The following is a 20,453-nucleotide window of genomic DNA, read 5'->3' as shown; positions in this document are numbered from 1 at the left end:
TGACAGCAAAGGCTGGAACAGGTCACCGAGGGAGGCTCTGGAATTTCCAGCACAGGGCTGAGGAAGGGACAAACACGTGTCAGAGTGGCTTTGGCATGCTGATCTTGGTTTGGGAAGGATACTACATCTTCTCTTCAGTTCCCTTGCAGCCCTCATTTTCTTAAGTTAAATCAGAAACCATGCAACATGACTTTGACCGTGAGAACAAATGAGATCCTTCCCCCAGTTCTAGCATGTGCTGAATTGCATTTTTAAAAGAGCACCCATTTCTCAGCTCCCTAGCACTGCTGCTTCTTCCAGCACCTTCCACAGCTGACCTGGGGCCTGGCACACTGTAATGTATTCCCTGCTCTATTTTCCCTCAAAAAATCTGCTGTATTTTCCATGCTTCTTTTTGTTTTTATCTGGGAAACATCAGTGAAACTGAAATTTCCATTAAATTTCTCAGAAATTGAATCAATGAAGAGATTCTTTTAACAATTTGTGAGGCAGTGGGAGTAGAGAAACTGCCTTACAAAAAAAGGTCTACCTAGTCCAGCATCTTTATTGATGCCACAACCAGGTACATGGGGGAAGTAGGGATTCGTGAAGTACTTCTGACTATTTAATTGTTTCTGTGTAAGCCAAAGTCACAGTAAGTCTGAGCACCAGACTTAGTATTATGCTCATGTTTAATACAAGGGGCTGGCAACATCCATTTATTATTCTATAGCACCAATGACATCTACACTCTTTCTGGGTTCCTTGAAGTGTTTTGCTAAAGGAAATTAACATCATTTCCATTCTGCTAATAGAACAGACACAATGAATGTCTAGAATCAAAGTAAACTAATAGCCCAGTACTGTTGTATTAGGTTGAGATGGCTTTTCAATAAATCTGATTTTAATTCTGGCAAAACTGTTTGGTATATACATGAAAAGCTAGCAATTATCATTATCTCCTAAAATAGAAATCAAATAGGGCTGGGCTAAGAAAAGACCATTTGTTCATCCAAATTCTACAAATAAAAGCCATTATGATCTCAGGCCTGCATGAGGCACATTTAAGCCCCTGGCTGAATGTCATCAGCATATGCAGGCAGGATCTCAGTATCACATTAAGCACAATCTGTATCTGTCTAACCTATAACCAGCACATGCTGCAAATAAAAGGGCTGTGAGGTAAGAATAGTGGTCCACAACCATATGTCAGAGCAGACTGAAAAATCTGACTAATCCTTCCCAAATTTGTGGACAATGGATCCTACCATGGTGTTCTCTGGCTTCATACCTGGGTCTAACAGACTGCAACCCTTGAATCCGAGCTTGCACTTTCTTTTTGCCATATAACCTGGATTCTCCCTTTCTGCCATTCCTTGCACATCACACATTCAGCAGTGCCAAGATAACAAAGAGGAGGAGGCAGACAGTGCAGTGTGCTGGTTAAAATTCAGAGTGAGCAGTACAGCTCCCCTATGCACTTAGATATGTGTCATATTTGACGTGTCTGGGTACAGAAGAAAATGCCTGGACAAAAGAACTGTGCTGTGGAGTCATCCAGCCCAAAAGCATGGGAAAGTGGGGAGACAGGGCACGCCACTGTAATATAAAGTATGATCTAGACCTCCACACTCCAGCCACCTTTAGCAGCCCCACTAAAAGACGCAGGTCAGGCTGAGCTGCCACCCATGACACCTTGCTTGTAAAGATATGAGAAAATGTGTTTCCCTTTTTAGCACCTGCACCACCCCAGACATTCAGGAGTGAAGCACCCTGCACAGCAAGGCATTTGTCACTGTCTAAATAAAGCAGTGGATTTTCTGCCTTTGCCTCCCTCCCCTGCTCTCAGCCAATAGTGCACAGGTGAGCTCAGAGCTGATACAGCTGGATTAACCCTCAGCACACAGAGTAGGACTTTACCCACTCCCTTTTGGATTGCTTTAAAAATTTAATAGCAAATACAGCTTTATCCCACGTTGTCTGCTCATCTCATATGATTTATGAAAGAGAAACCATCTCTACGTGCTTTTGGCCTAATAAAGAGGGTTATGCAAAAAAAAGTCATGTGAATGTTACACCAATTCTGCTCCATGCAGGGTTAGCTCTGTGAACAAAGCTAATACCAGTCTGATTTCATGATGAATAATTAAATCACCAAAGAGTTCATTTCAATCCTGATGGCCATCAGAAGCACATATCTAATAGATAAAGTCTGAAGGTGCCACAACCCCCATGAGTCACAGGTATTCTGTACTCTTATTACACTCCTTTTGTAACTCTTTTCCCTCCTTATAAAACATTGATACATGAGTTATACAAAGACAGCACCAGCAGGCTTCTGCTCTGAAACAGGAAAAGCAGGGAAGAACTGGGGGGGATTTTTGTTATTATTTTAATACTTAAAAGAAATTAAAAGTTTTCATGGACTTACACAGAAATACATTGTCAAACACAATTGGACCTAAAGAGCAAGTGATTTGGAAATGATGAAAGAAGCAAATATTATCACTGGAGTCAAGGTCAAGAAATCTCTAAGTATAAATAGCTCTTAGTCACCTTGAAAAACAACTTATATCCCAGTAATTCTTCTGTGGCAATTTGAAGGTTGTGCAATTACAATTTCTCATAGAGGTAGGGAGACCAGAGTTCTTTCTCAATTACCCTTTAACCACAGATCAGGCAACACCTTCTAAAGCTTTGCATTAAAATTGAAAGGTTTGATGATATCATGCAGGCTTTTCCAGATCTTCAAGATATTTCTGTCAAAGCTAAAAATACAAACTCACTATGTTCACAGCATGACAAATGTTTTCAAAGTTTAAAGCATAGCCATTTGGTCACTGGGGCTGTGGCAAGTCCTGGAAGTCAGAAGGACATATAATATTGGGAGGAATTGAATCTGAGCATGTAACTCAGGAATCTTCTGCCAAACCCCTTCTCTTTGCCACTGCAAGGATGGGAAATGTTTGTCAGAACAAATTCGCTATTGCCCTTTTGCTGAAGGCAAAACAAACCCACATAGGCAGCCTCGTATTCCTGAAATCTAACAATGAGAGGCTGGGCACATACAATGGAGGGAAATAAATTTCCCATGGGAAGTGCAGTATAGCTTTGACAGTTTATTATAAATGGCAAGTTGGGAAATACTGGTATTTTCAAAACAAGTAGTTAAAGAAAATAAAACTATTTTAGTTGATTAAATAGGGAAAGCAATCCCAATGGCATGAACTGGCATTCTTTGCTTGCAGCACAAGTCCCTGGAACCATCTGAGTGCCCAACACTGACTTGTCTTTTTAAGAAACACATTATTGTGCATCTTGGATGTATCATTAGACCAGTCACTAGAGCTGTCCCCCAGGGACCAGTATGGGGCTCAGTCCTCTTTAATATCTTTATTCGTGATCTAAAATGTACCAGGGTAAGTTTATGTTGGACATCAGGAAGAATCTCCTCAGAGAAAGGGTGATCAGACACTGGAATGGACGGCCCGGGGAGGTGCTGGAGTCGCCATCCCTGGAGATGTTTAAGGAAAGCCTGGACGTGGTGCTCAGTGCTGTGGGCTGGGTGACACAGTGGTATTGGGGCATAAGCTGGACTCAATAATCTCACAGATCTTTTCTAACCTAAATGATTCTGTGATTACTGTAAATTGCTGTTTCATCACCTGATTTAATTTGAAGTGATTCAGAAGGTTGAATGCTCTTCCCCAACTCCATTTGGGTCTGTACTGATTTAAGTGTTTAACAGAGAAAGGCAATTCCTTATTTCCACATCTTTCTACTCCTCATTCCCAAAGGAGGCCAAACCAAATGACCTTCTGACAAATTACTCCTGCAAACCGTCCCTGAAAAAAATCCTATCAGAAAGTTAACCTTTTTTCACTTCATCAATCCCAGTTCCTTCTTCAACCCAATCTTTCACACAGGTATCTGAATTGAGAATAAGAAGGTGGATGAAAGAGCAAACATACTGCACACAATGAAAGAGAAGTATTTTTAATTGTCCTATAAAAGATAAAGTTTTTGAGTTTCTTCCCATCCCAGCCCCCAGAGCCCCACCTGTAAAACTACTCTAAAGGATAAACCAGGGGCAGGTACATATAAGCTGAGGTCAGTCTTTTATCCCAACGTTTCTTTTACCACATTTCAGTACTCAGGTAGCTCCAGCTATTCAGTCACAAATCCCACTCACAGTATCCCAAGGGAATTGCACCATTATCTCTGAGCTTCATTGTTTAATACCCAGTTCATGGATAGCACATTGTGTCTCTTAATTTGCAGACTTTTTTGGATAATTTTCAACTGTTATGCTGGGAAAACAAGCAATTCCAACAGGGTGCAAACTCCCCAAAATAGAAATGAAACTTATGACATTCCTTTAGGAAGGTTTTTATGCCCAGATAACATATGGCAAACTAAGATCTAGCTAACAGCTAATTCGCTTTCTACATTCTTTTGAAGTGACCTCTGATTCCTGACTTCCTACCTGCAGGCTTTCTGAACATGACAATTCCCAGATACTCCTGTCCCTGGGGATCTCCTCTGTAATTGTGTTCTCCAAGCTAGTGATCCCTGCTCATGCAACATCCATTTACTGAGGAATTCCTTGCACCTCCCCCAGAACTTCCCTCAGAATTAGCTCTTGAGTAGCACTTCTCAGTAAAACCCAAGGAGATGGATGTGTTTTGATTTCCAAGTTCAAGACGGGGTTACACTTAGGCAAATAAGAACTGATACATATTTAGTACTGTCCAATTTACTGTAACACAAAAGCATCCAGAAGAAACTGGAATGCAAACACCTTCCTGAAGAACAGTTGTTTTCTGAAAGGAATTTTCTCACACAAAACTCATAAATCAGAAACTTCCTGCCCTGACACAACTATATTTTAAATACAGTTGCTGCTATCCTTATCACTCAGAAGTTAAGTTTCTAACAAAGCTTTTATACCTTCAGAGAAGTATCTAACACAATTTATAAAGTGGCATTAAAATACCAGTCCCTATAAACTAGGAAATAGCTGAGCAAATGGAGGCTATTTGAGTAATTTACCCATTTTTCTGAGTGAGGACATAAAGTGAGGACTAAAAGTAACCCTAAAAAGTAATTCAAATTATGAAAATGCCTCAAAACCAGCAAGCATTCTTCAAAAGAATAAATCATCTTGAAACAATCATACAAATTGGCCAGTATAATGAAAATAACTGCATATTCTTAGGCACAATCTAATGGCTTTTTCCAGAAAGGAACTCTGCTTGGGTTAGCATCATTTCTTTGAACTTTTATCATGTCATGAACATTGACTTGCTTCTTTTATTCTTGAAAGGGGGGACAGGGTAAAATTTTTCGACCCACTGTATGCTGTATTAAGTCATAAATGTAGCTGCACTGCAAGGTTATTACAATCAAATCTGGACTAAAGAAATGGAGAATTAAATAGTGACATTAAAAAAATAAAATATTTAATTTAATTTTAATTTTTAATTTTAATTTAATTTCTGAATTTAAAGTTTTAATTAAATTGAAGTTTAAAATGGGATCTGAAAACACAGGGAATAAACTTGGTTTCCTTTTCCTATTTATGAGCAAAATTAGGGTATATAAGATGTGCCACTTTAAAAACTTTTAAAGTCATGGTGATCCAAAGTAAATACTTTGAAGCTACAGATTCTTGAAAAATATAAATTATAAAACTGAAATATATTTTAATGCATTTACATTCTTCATGTGTGTAGCAAACTTCTGAAAGTAAAAAATATCCACAGACACTTTATGTACTCTAAATAAAACTGCAACCTTCATTCAAATAGAGTTTGACAACTCATTAGCAAAAACAGTTGTTAGGGAAAAAATAGAGGTTAAATAATATGATGACTTTATGCAGAGCTATATTAGTTTAAATAGATGTGTACAGATATGAAGTACCCTCATGTTTATCAATTAGTGTTTTATAATTAAAAATCTAAATGTATTCTAAGGTTACAATCAGTCAGTCTAATCAAGATTTCCTGGATTATTGAACAAACCATGATTAAAATCAATTATTTAAATCACAGTGTTTGAAATCAGTCAACAGTGATGTCCATAGTATGCTTTTATTCTATGGTAAATTTAAAAAAGAGAGATATACAGGACTATGTGTGCCCCTTCTGTCCAGTTCCCCAAATCCTCAACTGAATCTCCAGTAGCTAAACACAGGCTTGAATGCCCCAGAGATATGGGAGTGTTTCTGCTTATGTAAACAGACAAGCCAAGAATGAAATGAGAAAAAAAATGTGTTACAGCACACAAGCAATATTAAACACTTAAGGCTGAAAATTTTTAAAATTTGAAATTTAAAAATGCAAGTACACAACCAAAATTGTTCAGCTTCTCTAAGTTCCCCAGGGCACTCACTGAAGTCATGGCTGTTGTGGGTGAATATTCCTTAAGACAAACTGAGTTCTGTGTCTCACACAAGGCCCATCTCTGTCTGTGCCAAGTACCCCTGTGGCTTTGACACAGTGTGAAATTGGAGAATATTTCCTAAGAATAAGCTCAAAATCACATGTTGGATGTTGCTCAATACCTTTTAAAGCCAAAAATCAATGCAGATATCTTGCTTAGCAACAGTCAGCCTTTCCCCTTCACTTTTAAATTATCTATGGAACTGAAGTTTCCCGAGAGCTCCAGAAAAAAATTATAAAGAACAAAATAGTGAAAAATTAGTAAAATGTGGCTGAACAGTTACAAATCCAAGCTGTAGACTTTTACCAAGAACTATTATTAAAAGGAATTTTATATCCATTTTAGCTAACTTCAAATGGAGAAGTTTGTGATGGTTATACATCAGCTCTGACATTATTTCTGAATACTGCTAGCAATCACCTATATTTTTATCTAATGAAAGGACATTTATTTCCTGACTATGGGACTGCATTAAGAATTAAAGGGCCTTTAAAGGAGGACTGCAAATTAAATTTGCTTCTCCATTTTGATGCTCCGTTGTTTCAAATATAAACTCACTTTCCTGCCGCTTTCTGGGCACTGAGGCAAAAGATGACTCCTATTTTTTCCTTCCCACCTCCTCCTTCTTCAGCAGGTATGGTATCTGCTTTACTTCAGTATTACCAGAACCTTGTTGGAAGTTTCAGTTATTTACTGGGAACTTTACTGCCTGCATCTTTTTGAAAGAGATAAGGCTATTGAATAATTAACAAAGATATCTTTTTTCCCCCACAGGTTCATTAAGCATTAAGCTTATTATTTATATCACAATAGAGCAAAGATCCCCAGTTTTGAGGCAAAATCCAACCCTGTTAAACTCTGTACTTGATAGGCATGAAAGCATTTGTCCCAAAGAGCTGACATTCTTTGAGCCAGAACATAATGTGCAAAACAGACAAGGACAAACACACAAAACATGATGTGAAATCTCCACGTGGACGCCGGCTGGTTGGGGAACAGCTGCACCAAGGATTATTCATGCACATGGAACACTTTGTTGGTCAGTTTGAAAACTCTGGTCCACATCTTGGCTGTGCTGTAATGCTCTTAACTCATTCTCTGAGATGAGAGACTCTTAAAAAGAAAGGGAAGTTGAAATATCTTCCCTCTGCTCCTTTCCAAACTGTATCACCACTGGGTACCTCGGCATTTATAGGACACGAGTGTCTATTGCACTGAAAAGAAACGATGGTGAAAGTCTTCGTCACCAATTTGGAAGATGAATTTTTCAACATGAAAACTCCTGTTAGGTGATAGTAATGCTTCCATTTCTTTTGGATAGGGAGGTTTGTCCCAGAAAACACACTTTTCACTTGAAGTGAAATTTCTTAGCTAGCTCATGTACATCACCAAAATGATCCAACCTTTCAGCAAAAAGATAATCAGAAATAGCTAAAGCTTCCAGACCAGCTCCCAGATAAGGAACCAACAGAGAAAAGGCTCAACCTCAAGTGGAAAATGACATTGCATTCTTATTACTAAAGGGCTTTACTGTGGAGTGAATTTCTCAAGGGAAAAAACCTCTTCTTGAGGAAGAGGGACTAAACTGCATTCAAAGACGTGTAGCCTCCTCTGGATTTTAATGATGCCTGTGCCAGAAGAGTGCTGGCTCGAGTCCCTCAGGCTGCTGGCACCACCTCCTGTGGCTGTCCCAAATGAGGAGATCTCTGTACAGCTGCTCTGCTCTCTGCTGGACTTTTCACACCACCTCTTGTGCATTTAAGAAAAAATGGAAGCCAAAGTTGGATCTTTTGAAAATGAAGATATGACTAAACTGGAGACTTTTTTTTCAAAGTCTGTATCAGTTTATTTACCAGCTGCCGTGGGGAGAATTCACTGATAAAATGCCCTAATGGAGGGCATTTTATGCAACTATGCAACTGCACCATTGCAGTTTTGCCCTAAATTTAGAAATAACAGGTGCCTGCACAACTGGTTTTCTGGAGAGACAACGTGGACCTTAAACACAGTGTGTTACCCTGCAGCCAGAACACAGCAGAGAGTAGGAAGAACTAAAGACAGTACAAACCAGGCAATCATACCAAATACAAAACCTGGACACTGTTTAAAATGTAAGTAGCAATTACTGGGACACATTATTGAATTACTCCTTTATTGAGCCCCAAAGAAAAAAATATCATTTCTTTGACCGCATCTTGAAAACCCTGAACTATCCAAGGCATCAACACCTTGCTTTTAGTCAGTGTTATCTACTTGTCCCCTATTGCTGTGCTGCTCTACATCTGTCCCAGTCACTTTGCTTTATAGCTCACATGCCATTTATCAAGCTGTCATATGAAATAAAACAATGACAAAACCAAACACCACTAATTTCATTTATCTGCAAAGTTATTTACAGGTATTTGTTATTAGATTTCCTGCTGACTGAATGAAAATCCCAAAGTTAGTGCACTGTGTATTTCTAGCAGTAACCAAGGAATAGGATTGATTCAATTATAAATTATGATTACTCTACAGCAGCTGAATAATGAAGGAGAGTTCTAAAAATTTAGAATAACAATGGAGTCACTGAATGGGTTCTTCAAGAAAATAGCTGTAATTTCAGGTAACATATGTGCAGTGTAAGAAATATTAATATAAATAAAGTAAATAAGTACTACGGACCCAACTAATACTAAACAAAATAAATGAAAATGAATTATTTAGCATTTTCCCATCTCATTTTCATGGTGTGCACTACAATAGAGTGTAACAATATTCAGGTTCCTGTTATTAGAGATGTTAACCCCTGTACTTTTAGGTATTTGATTTTCCTTGAAATCATCCAAGCAAAGCTGTCAGTAAGTTTTCATTTTTGTGAAGTAATAGACACTGGAAAATGACATGTCAGCATTAATACAGACGTTCTAGGATAGAAGGCTTCCTATTACATTACACAAACCAATCAAACCTGATATATTTGCAGTCTACTGAATTCCCTCAAACTTTGTTTTAAGGAAAGTCTCCTCCAGTGACCTACTTGAAAGTAATCAGGGGAAGCTGACAGCAATACAGGACATAAAATAAATGCATAGTGTGAATCAGAGTCTCTCCTAAAAGAATATGTATTTTAAAAAAATCCTTTCAAATAATGACAAAGCATTAGAAAAAAATTATGTATTAGCCAGCAGGAGAAACCTGGAAGTAATTTTAAATACTTTACAGTAATTTAAATTAACGTTTTGGTGCCAGCAAGATACTGTTCTGTATCTAAGTCAACTTTTGCACAAAGCTAAAGTAGCAACTGGCAAATCTTTGAAAACAGAGGATTCTTCACTGATTTTTTTATTTTTTTTTTAATTTATTAGTTCTGAACTTATAAGCTGTTTTCATTTTCATTTGTCCATTTTGGAGAGTTTTACTCTAAAAGGACCTGAAACTCTATATGACACATTTCTACAAGTCTTTGTGCATAACAGAACAAGATGCACCAATGCACCATGGCAGATGCAGACAGATTTCAAAGCAGTGCACTCCAAGCTGTTGAGATCAGGAGATCTCTTGCTGTGTGAATTGGCAAACCAGTTTGTCATCAGGAAACAATTATGATTATAAACCCCAATAAATCTCATCACAAGTCCCACGAAATGTTATTTTATAATCCTTGCTACCTATGGCTTCAGTGTGGAAGCCATTCAAGTAGACACCATGGCTGTGGGGAAGTGACTATCGAGCTCTTGCTAAGTATCAGACAAGTTTAACCTGTCATTTTCTAGGGGTATTCTGGCACCTGGAGTCAGGAATGTGGCAAGTGCCACACTGCTGGACAGGTATGCCACCTTCAGAGAGCCAAATCTAGATTTTTCTATGCTCTGGCATGCTTAAAAAAAGAATGTCAGTACTGTCCAAGGTCCCTGTGCCTTGTAGTTCCTTGCCAATTATGCATCCTAAATATCAATTTTTACATCCTTCCTCTGTCTCAGAAGAATTCTCTGGGTGCCTGAAGTCCCTCATAAATTTTTATGTTGCTTTTTAGGTCTTGTAAGCCGTTTTGCAGGTTCCTAAATTCTTCCTTAACTGATTAGGCCTGTGCATTTTCAGCTGCAGATCTACAATTGTAGTAGAAAAGCATCACTTCCCAGACAGAGAGGCATGGAAACAAAAACAGTCTCTCATTTTCCCTTTGTCTAAGGGTTTGATTACATGTTCTCAGGCAAATCAGATAACCTGAGATTCACTTGACTCATCCACTGAGCACAAACATTGTTTATCTTTGTCTTTCCATAGCACCTTATAATCCAAGAATCTCAAAGCCAAGTACCAGGAGAAAATACACAGTTTCTCCCTGAAGGAAAACTACCCAATGTCACAAGGAAAGCTGCAGCTGTTTTGTTTTACAAACTACACTGGGTGAGTGCTGAGTACAATCCAGCAGTCAGAGAAAGAAACCCCAAAGATTAAAAGAATTAACTACCAGAGGCAGAGATTAATATCAGTAATTTACAAATTACCTTTTAAAAGTGTTAAAACCCAACAGCAAGCCAACTTAACTTCCCTCCCAAACTTTCTTTATTCTCTATTTTTCCCTTTAATTTGCTTTCTATGTCTTTTATAATGGTTTCCCGAGGTTCTGATCACACTATCATTGTGGCATCAGTCTACTGGAAGCATAATCCTGGAAATACCCCCTTTAAAGGATAATTTAATTGAATTCTTAAACAGGAGAAGAAAATTAATTTCCTCTGACTTCATCCTCTTTTGAATAGTTAAACTTGTACAATCATACATTAAAGAAATAGAATCTATCTGCTTTGAAACCTCAAGTTTTATCATTTGATACTTTTCTGGTGCCTATCAAAGCAAAATTTAAAAACAAAATCTTTTTAAAAATACAGTCACTGGGGAAAAGTCATTTTTTTCACACTGAAATGTCTAAGTATCTCTTCCCATCTGTAGCAACAGGCACTTAATAAAGAGAAAAAAAACAACACAGAAATTCCCAGAGATAGTTCACTTTTCTAAATGTGGATAACAATAAAAACACCAAAGGACTGCATTATGTTAGTTTCAATCAGATGTTGATGAGCCTGGAGAAGTGAGAGGTTTCAGAAATGAGATGGCAACTTACTGCTTGAGGCAGACAGTTCTCTTGGGCTGGAGGACATCGGCTGAGCACACATCTGACACAGACAGTCCCTTCCATTAAAGGTAACTCGATCTCCTGGTGGAAATGGACGCCTGGAAATTTCAAGAGAAAAACGTATTTTTGCAAAGGTTATGCCAGAAATTTTCCTCTGTTCCTCATGCCTTGAGTTTTCTGCCTTCCTCTAGCGCAATCAGTATTTTACAGAAACTCAGGCCAAATAGTTTCTGCAATGTGGCCTTGGCAAAGCCAGGCACTGGAAGAAATCCAATCCATGGATGCAAGCGGGGCAGAGGTTAGACTTGCCTTGTATTTTCATTTAGAAAAGATTATCAAACAAGTTTTATCTGAATAGCAGAGACAGTGGAATCTGCTAAGACACAACAGCTACATTTATGATGGTCTCAGTGTGATGTTGTGGATAGCAAATGATACAGAAGAGAACTCAAAGAATAGAACTGTTCTTGAGGCTGGTGAAGGAATGTGGTGCTAGTCACTCATAAATGTTAAGAATGTGTGTTAGGCAGAAGTTGACATTGCTGTTAACTCTTATTTGGTGCCTAAAGCAGAGGATAAGCAACATTTAGTAACTCCAAATCTTTAATAAGGAGCATTAGCTGCTGAGTGCAGACCCCTGCTACACCCCACCTCACTCCAAAACTGCTTAGCAAATGAACAACTGCTGATTTCAACAAAAAAAAAATATATTTCAGGCATTGTTTCCTTTGCACTGTCATCTCTAAGTGGGCCAAAAATAAATCAGCAGCAATACTGAATTTCATTAGTCTATTTCAATGACTCATCTTTTGTCCATTCAACATAAAAAGACTGATGCAAGTCAATGTACAGAAAATTGATGTCACATTTCACACTGTCCCTGGGAAATAAAATGGCAATATACACATTTTATGATTACCAACATGCAGTAAACTCACACACTATTTAAAAACAGAAAACAATCAAATGCTTCCAGTAGAAAAGGGCTTGAAAAATGTACCAGGCTAAAGGACAGAGTCCTTCAACTACTCATCAGATGCAGGATGCCACCTCTCTGCCATCCACAGAGCCTTAGCTAACTCCATCTTACTTGCTGTAGAACTGAAGACTGGTTCTCCTACTGGGAACAAGAAAGAGGATTTGGAAAGAGGGGGAACCCCAGCAGTCCTAAAGCCATCTGCTCACATGTGGTTGTTTGACTTGTCCTGAGAGCTCAAATGTAGCATCCAGAATTTTGCTTCACTTCATTTCTCCCACCAAGCTGGGCTGATCACCTGAACTCAACTCTACTCATGTCCATTATCTCCTTGTGTGTAAGCCTGACAATTCTTTCAGACATGAGGGCAACTTTCTGAGAAGGGAACTACATGTAATACAAAAGCCGTGTCCCCCAAATAAATGAGTGGCATTTTCAAGACTTTTCAAGTCAGACCTTTTATAACAAAATAAATGCATCCTCAAGAGAAGTACATCTTGAGACTTGTGTCTCATGGCAATACCTTTCCTTGTGTTTTCCTTGAACTGGGTTCCCACCACATTATTTGAAGGGGTGACTTACTTGCAGAGAGTACAGGCAAAGCAGCTGGGATGGTAAGTTTTTCCCAGAGCTGTCACTACTTCGCCTTCCACGAACTCCCCACAGCCATTGCAGCGGGTGCCGTACATGCGCTGGTAGTCCAAGGTGCAGAGATATTCTCCATTCTTAATGAAGAAGCCTCCTTGTGCCAGGTCACAGCCACACACTGAGAGAAAAAAACAAACCACAGAGATTAGGAAAATATCACTAGTAAGGATGTTAGCTGCTCAATTGTATCAGTAAAAGGGTGAAAAGCCAGTCAAGGATTTCTGTGACTTGGCAGTTTTTCCGCTGTAAAATGTTTATTCATTCAAACCAGAACACATCACAACCAGGTGCCTGTTTTGCTTTGAGAAAATATTCAGAGTCCTACATTGGCATTTCTGGTCAACACAGAGACATAAAGCAATCCTACTTCTAACAGCCAAAGCCCATGAAGAGAAAGTGCCATGGGAGATTAAATTTCACATTGTGCCTTTAGCTTGGATTGAATAAAGAACTCAAAACTACCTATTTAGTGTTCCCCCATATCACCAAAAATTTATACCCAGCTGCTCCCAGGCACTTTGGTTTCTGGCACTCCTCCTGCTCCTCTGTATAGTGCTGTATCTGTGTAATTCAGTAAGAGAAACCACTCTTCACAGCAGTCTAGCACGTTAACTTAACCCTGCAAGGAATTCCATCCTTCATAAGATTCAAGTATGTTCAGATCAAATATCAGAAATATTGAATATCAGAGATTCTGAGTATTAAGGAAAAATAAATAAGCAGCACATTAGGTCCTTGCAGTTACAAAGTCCTTGAGAAATTAAAATATGAAATACAGAAGGATTATCAGGGGAACTGGGTTCAGTTCCTCTTTCTGCCACAAGTCCCAAACACAATACTGTACCAAACATTCACTCTCAGCCCTGGTAAAAGGGGCTAGTATCTCATCAGCTACCTGTCTTAAAAATTAAAATTGAAAGGCATTTGGGGCAGGAGTTGAGAATTTCCTTTTTCTTTTTTCCAGCCTTGGAGGTCTAAAGACTGCTACTGTAACAATAATTAATAGAACAACAATAAACAGTACCAAAATGCAGCTTAGAAGGAAAGCAGTATCAGTACCAGCATTTTTCCGGTTTCACATTTCTGCATAGAACAGTGATAATATTTCATGTGCAAACAAATTACATTTCATGGTGGCATTAAATCCACAAGCAGCCAAAACTCAATTATCAGTGACTGAGAATTACAAAGAACTACTGTTAAGGCTCTGTTAAATTGCTGCAAAATGTTCCAAGCTCATTTTTTAGTTACACCTCCAGAAAAAAAACACTTTCAGTCCTTCTTTTTCTTCTATTGATCTCCATTTTGTTTAAAATATTATATTCAAACTAACAGTAAAATATCCCATAAGGCAGAAAATACAGGTGACTTCTACACCACAGCACCTTAGAGCCCTCCTGGGTTGGGGACCAGATGGCAATTTACCATGGAGGTCCAGAGGTGAAACCTCAGCCTACTTACAATAGGTTTGCTTCTCTAAGTTACTTTGGGCAGATCCTTACCATTAAATCACGTAGAAATTGAGAATTCTGCTTTAATGTTTAAAAGATGCTTTAGAAGCTGCTAAATTTCATTAGGTGCTATGGAGTACTCATGTGTCTATGTGATTATTTAAATTGTAGTTTATACAAGTAATTAATTGTATAAACATTGTATACAATTATTTAAATTGTAGTTTATACAATTAATTGTAGTTTAAACCTTGTAGATTTAACATCCAAGTATATCTATTTTTCAGCCTCAAGCTGAAGGTGCTCAGTGTGCTGTGGGGTTTGCCTCAGAAGCTGCATGTATGAACTCTCTGGCTCTTTACTGTGAACCCCTGTTCTACCAAAGAGTCACTTTTTGAAGAACTCATTTGGTCACTATGGCCCCCTTTACCTGCCTAGGCAAGGATCTAATAAGCTGGGATGATCAAACATAACTTTCAATACCACCTCTGTTCTACCTTCTTCTGAAAAGCCAGCTTCAGCATCATAAAGAGGTGGCAGATCATTGTTTGCAAAAACTACAACAAACTTGGAAGGAAAGGGTCCATGTGCTCACAGTTATTAGACTCTACACCCTTTGCATGTATGGCCACAGGGATTCAAGACGAAAGTGGGGGCTAAATATTTCACAGGTCTTTTACAGACAGCTATTGTTATTATCAAAAACAAGCTCCTTCTACTGCCCTTTTCCTTTCCTTCTTTCTTCCCAATCTCTAACTCATTTTGCAAATTACCCAGAATGTCTGAGTTAAATTCTCTGACACTGGCAAGCCACGAATTCAGGCCCAAGCAGAAGTGCTCATGATGTGAGCCCCCAGCAGATTCATCATCTTTGGCATCCTCACAGCAGGAAGCACACACCAATCTGCAAGAATTAGAAAAGCCCTGGCAACCCCACATTACAACGGATTTTTGCAGTCAATTTAGCACATGTGTTCCTGTCCCTAATCACAGCTTTAAGCTACATGGGAAAAACAAGGGTCACCCAGACTGTTAACATCCATGGCTGGAAAAACGCTATCCCAGCCGGCTGCTTTCACTTTGAGTCAGAGATCAAACCAGAAAGGACAAACATGACTGTACCCACACTCGGTGTACAATGTGGTGTATAACAGGGAAGGGATTTGATTAGATTTTTTCTTACTTTTTTCTGCTTTTTGCAACTGTGCATTAGTTGTGGCTCTGACAATGTATCCCCTCAAGCTGACACATATTGCCTCAGCACACATATTTATGACTGCTATAGGAAAACCACAAAAAGTAGGGACAAATTGAGATTGTCTTTTATTAAAAAGAAAGACCATATGCCCACCACTGTTCATGCCTCAAGCAGCAGAGGCAGAGAAATCAGCTGTGAACTCTATATATGTACAGTGCATTCTAACTGTGTGATCTAAACAACTGCTTGGTACACATATCATGTCACCAAAGAAAAATTTATACCTAAATGATGGCAGTTAAGTGTAAACATGAAACTATATTTTTCCTATACTGATGGGGAAAATGACTTTGAAAGAATTGCTTTGTGGAGCCAATAGGGATGCACCAATCATGTTTGAGAAGGCAAAAAGCAAGAGATATTCTCTAAACATCCCTCACAGAAATAGTTCTACAGAAGAAAAACATTTCCCCAAGATCCTTCCTGCTCAGTATGATTGAGAAATTCTGTTTTACATGACCAAACCCAATTTCTGAAACAGGAGACACTGGGGAGCATTTCTGTTCCCTAAAGTACCACAAGCATAGAGACAAATAAGCCAGCTTTTTTTTCAATGAAAAAGAGAAACCATTATCTTCAAAAGCTCTTGGAGGAACTCAGCCTTTCTCTGAGTCTGTATATCAAAGAATTTCATATTCCAAACAAACCATCCTGACTCTCTTGTGAATGGAATAAGCTGGAATACAGTTCTACCTCCCACTGTATGGAAAACACCCACTCTCTAGCTTTTTCTGTCTTTTACTCTCTGGAGCTGCTATTTTGCATCCTTGGAGCACAAAAAAATCAGAGATAATGTCAGAGCTGCTGTCAGCTCCCAAAGCTACAGGATCTGATATGGAAACCTGGGATGCTCAAGACCAATCCAGTTCCCTGTGGACCCAAGGGACATCTGGACCATTCCCTTAAGCTGAGTCACTTCCATGCTTTAATGGTGATGACAAAAATGAAGAGATCTGAGTTTTCCAAAGAGAATGAAAGCAGGATTTGATCCTGCTGAGCATTTTTTAGGATTTCCTTATTGTCAGGGAGAGTTGAACTCCATGTTGATGTTAAGTAAAAATTGTCTCAGCACTGAAGAAAAAAAAACACAGGAGAGTCCATGAATCTGGGCTCTCAGTCTGCAGAAGTGAATACTGTTCATTAAGAGAATTCTAATGATCTACTTTGTTACCCTGAATTAAATAAGGTGCAAATTCAATTTCCTGTTGGGGTTTTATTTCTTTCTTGTATTTTTTCAGCTTCATAGGATAATGGTGCTGTTTTCAAGCTTGGAAATAGTCATACAACAGTTATTCTTAGGACATAATGGGTCTCTTGTTTGAAGGTAGAAAGGAATTTGGAAATGTTTCCATTTATCACCTACATCCAAACAAATACACTGGGAAAATCTGTTTCTTTTTTATTCATGTAAGAGCTTAACAAATCCCATATTGATGAAAGCAAGGTTCAAGTTCTTATTAGAGTTTAAAGTTTCTGCATTTCAAGTGAACCAATTCTCCCTCTGCCTTTTACTCCTCTTACCAACACTTTTCTTGATGGCGTAAATAATTTAAAGAAAAAATATACATCTAAGCATCATCAGAAGAGCACACAAGAACAGTTCATCTCAGAAGCTGTGCTGCAGCACTGCCCTGGCAGGGAGATTGCAAGGCACCAGTAAGAAATGCATCCAGCAGTTTGCAAAAGCCGTAACAGAGATCCCAATGACCATTTGTCACACTCCTGTCACTGGAGATGTTTTTCTCTCGTACACTGATGACAGATGCATTTTGATTGAAGCTATTTGGAACTGTGTCCAGCATTCCCAGTGGTTCTGGAATCTCTTCTCATTTTAGTAGCTTCACTTTAGAAACAATGCTGGGAAGCCAAAGCACATAAATATGGAACAAATACAGGTGACCTTAAAACCTGCTTTGATAACTTGACATCAGGTAGAAGACAGGTTTAGCAGCTAAAACACCTCCCGAGCAAAAGACAAGATTGTATTTCTCCCCTCTTCTCCTAAACTGGTCTGAGATCCCCCTTGGGATGCATCCTCTAGCCTCCAGTCAGGCCTTTCTCCTCTTCCCACCAAAACCCTGACGCTCCACTTCAAGCATCCTGCCTGCACCACTCCTGGGTGCAGCTGTCATTGTGAAACAGGTAATTCCCAGTGGGGCACTTGAGTGAAATACCTGGGCATTTAATGCAAGCATTCACTCAGCTGAAACCAAAAGTGAATTCTGAGTCTCAGATGAGCTCAGTTTTAACTTGATCAACTTCCCAGTCAGTGCCATGACCTTGTCTTCAGTCCTCCAACACTGGAGAAACAAATAACGCTGCACTGGGAGTTGTTCCTGTCTGCACCTGACTTGCACAAATTTCAGTCTTTCTAGCAATCCCACAGCTCATACCTGAGCTCAACAGCAAGCACAGCAGCTGTATGTAGTGTAGCAATGTGACAGCTTCCCCACTTCCCCACTGAAATATCAGTGATTTGTGCACCGGGATGGAAACCATGGCAGGAATCATTCAACCATTTAAAACACCTTTCACATTAAACTAAGCACGAGGTGGAGATCAAAGTCATTTACAGGTCTGTGGGAAATGAACCTTAAAGAAAAGGAAATCAGTGGGAAAATGTCAAAGTTTAGCCTCGGATCGCTTGACTGTAACTATCTAGAGGAAGCATCTCTCTAAAAAGATTTTAAATAAGCAAACCAAGAATTTAAGGATAGAACAAACCCAAATCTCATCCAAGCCAGGCAAATGAAGGTTGCACTGACCACAAAGCCAAGAAACTTTTTGTATTCTTGTAAGGATGCTCTGCCCCACTCACCAGGCACCTGTTAAGCATCCTGCTGCTCCTCTACTTTCAAAGGATGCAGTAGCTTTTTAAAATCTGACATGGCATCTGTCAGCATTCATCAGTATCAGCCAAGCAGTGCAATTAATTTCATTTCCAGTCAAATTTTTGGTCCCTGAAGAGACCTCAAGCCCAACTATACTAAGGTTGGTATCAATCACTTGTCATTAATAGTATTCTAACCCCAACAGAAAAGTAAGGATCCACTTCAGAATGGGAAGAAACTGAACCTGAAGAGAAATGCCAGTAGGAATCACTGCAAGAACAGTCTTCAAGACACAGCAGTTAAGATATGTAAATGCAGAAATGGCAGTCTCACAGCTGCAACTGAGGTTTGATTTCACATCAAGCTATCTGAATGCATGAATTCACATCTGAACTCCATTCCCTGGCATGGGAGAAATTTTAGCCTCTGCTAGCTTCCCTGAAACAACAGATTCCCATTTCTACCTGGATCTTGGTTCAGTGATTCAGAGCTTCTAGTGACCTCATGTAATTTTGTGATGCTCAGGAAGGAGCACGTTCCACCCACACGTGTGTTATCACATTCACACATCAGTTTTTCTTACAGAAGAATTTGTGAAAATGCAGAGATCTTTTCAAATACTGCACTGGACATCTACTACAAGAATGGCCTCAGATTTAAACTTTCTATCCACTGACACTGAACTATTTATAGCACTACCCAGCAGCCTGTTAGCAGTCTCCTCCTGCTGCCGCTGAAGGAATCTGATGACAGATCAAAGGTCAAAGAACTAATGATTTAAAACACATTCCAACCTGTTGATATAGTGTCTGCTTACATGACCCTGACTTCTTCCCAGTTCAAAGTCAAAGGATTACAGAGCATCCCAAAATTTAAACTCAGGAAGCCTCCCCCTTCCCTGTCAGCCTCATTAACTACAGATGATGTAGCCTTTAAAAGCCATCACATAAAAAACCCAAACCTGTGCCTGGAACCTAAACATACCACAGAGGATTCTGCAAGTTAAGCTCAAGAAACATCTAACTGAAGAGAGAAAAATTGCCACATTTATTCTGTAATTAAGAAACTGCTTTATGCTGTTTTGTAACGATGTTTTAATAGAAGCTTTAATTTCTTTTCCTGTGGAATACTCTAGGTTTGTGGATGCTTCCTGGATGCCAAGACTTGGCATTATAATGCCTTATAATTAGCAAGGTTATTAACAGTAATTGCCTTTTGATATTTGGTATCACTATAGCATGTGAAATATTGTTAGACAGTAAAACATTTTCACCTGACCTTTATGCCACATAATTGCATATGTCCCGTTCCTGGGAGTGTTCAAGGCCAAGCTGGACAGGGCTTTGAGCAACCTGGTCTAGTGATTCGGCAACCTGGCCCATGGCAGAGGGGCTGGAACTGTATGATTTTAAAGTGTATGATTTTCCCTTCCACCTCAAACAATTCCATGATTCTGTGATGGTGAGGACTAAAAATCTTAAGAACACCATCCATATTCTTACAGCAGGATTGCTTATCTAGGAGATTAAATTTTTGTTTAGTCTATATCACTATAAAAAACACTAAGTTTTCCAATTCATATTCAACATCATGAACAGGGACATTCTCTACTATTTGAAACACTCCTACCATAAACACTACACTATCTTGCTCAGATAATTCAACCAATCTCTACGTGTACCAAAATCCAGCTATGTAAACTTTCACATTGTTACTATGAAAGCTTAAAGCTTTTTCTGTTAAG

The 20,453-nt window shown here is 38.9% G+C and overlaps 1 protein-coding gene across 34 annotated transcripts in view; it reads right to left on the bottom strand.

The window, feature by feature from the left end:
- Nucleotides 1-20,453, bottom strand: part of ABLIM1 (actin binding LIM protein 1) — a 186,331-nt gene that overhangs the window by 69,633 nt on the left and 96,245 nt on the right. For all 34 annotated transcript variants that reach the window (XM_086899330.1, XM_086899334.1, XM_086899338.1 and 31 more), the window contains 2 exons: nucleotides 13,104-13,287; nucleotides 11,534-11,643 (listed from right to left, as the gene is read on the bottom strand). In XM_086899330.1, the coding sequence (XP_086755456.1) occupies nucleotides 11,534-11,643; nucleotides 13,104-13,287 (294 nt within the window). The remainder of the gene's footprint in view (nucleotides 1-11,533; nucleotides 11,644-13,103; nucleotides 13,288-20,453) is intronic.

Source organism: Cyanistes caeruleus, chromosome 8 (assembly GCF_971803275.1).
Source record: "Cyanistes caeruleus chromosome 8, bCyaCae1.hap1.1, whole genome shotgun sequence".
Lineage (NCBI taxonomy): Eukaryota > Metazoa > Chordata > Aves > Passeriformes > Paridae > Cyanistes > Cyanistes caeruleus.
This window is presented reverse-complemented; position numbering and strand designations above follow the sequence as displayed.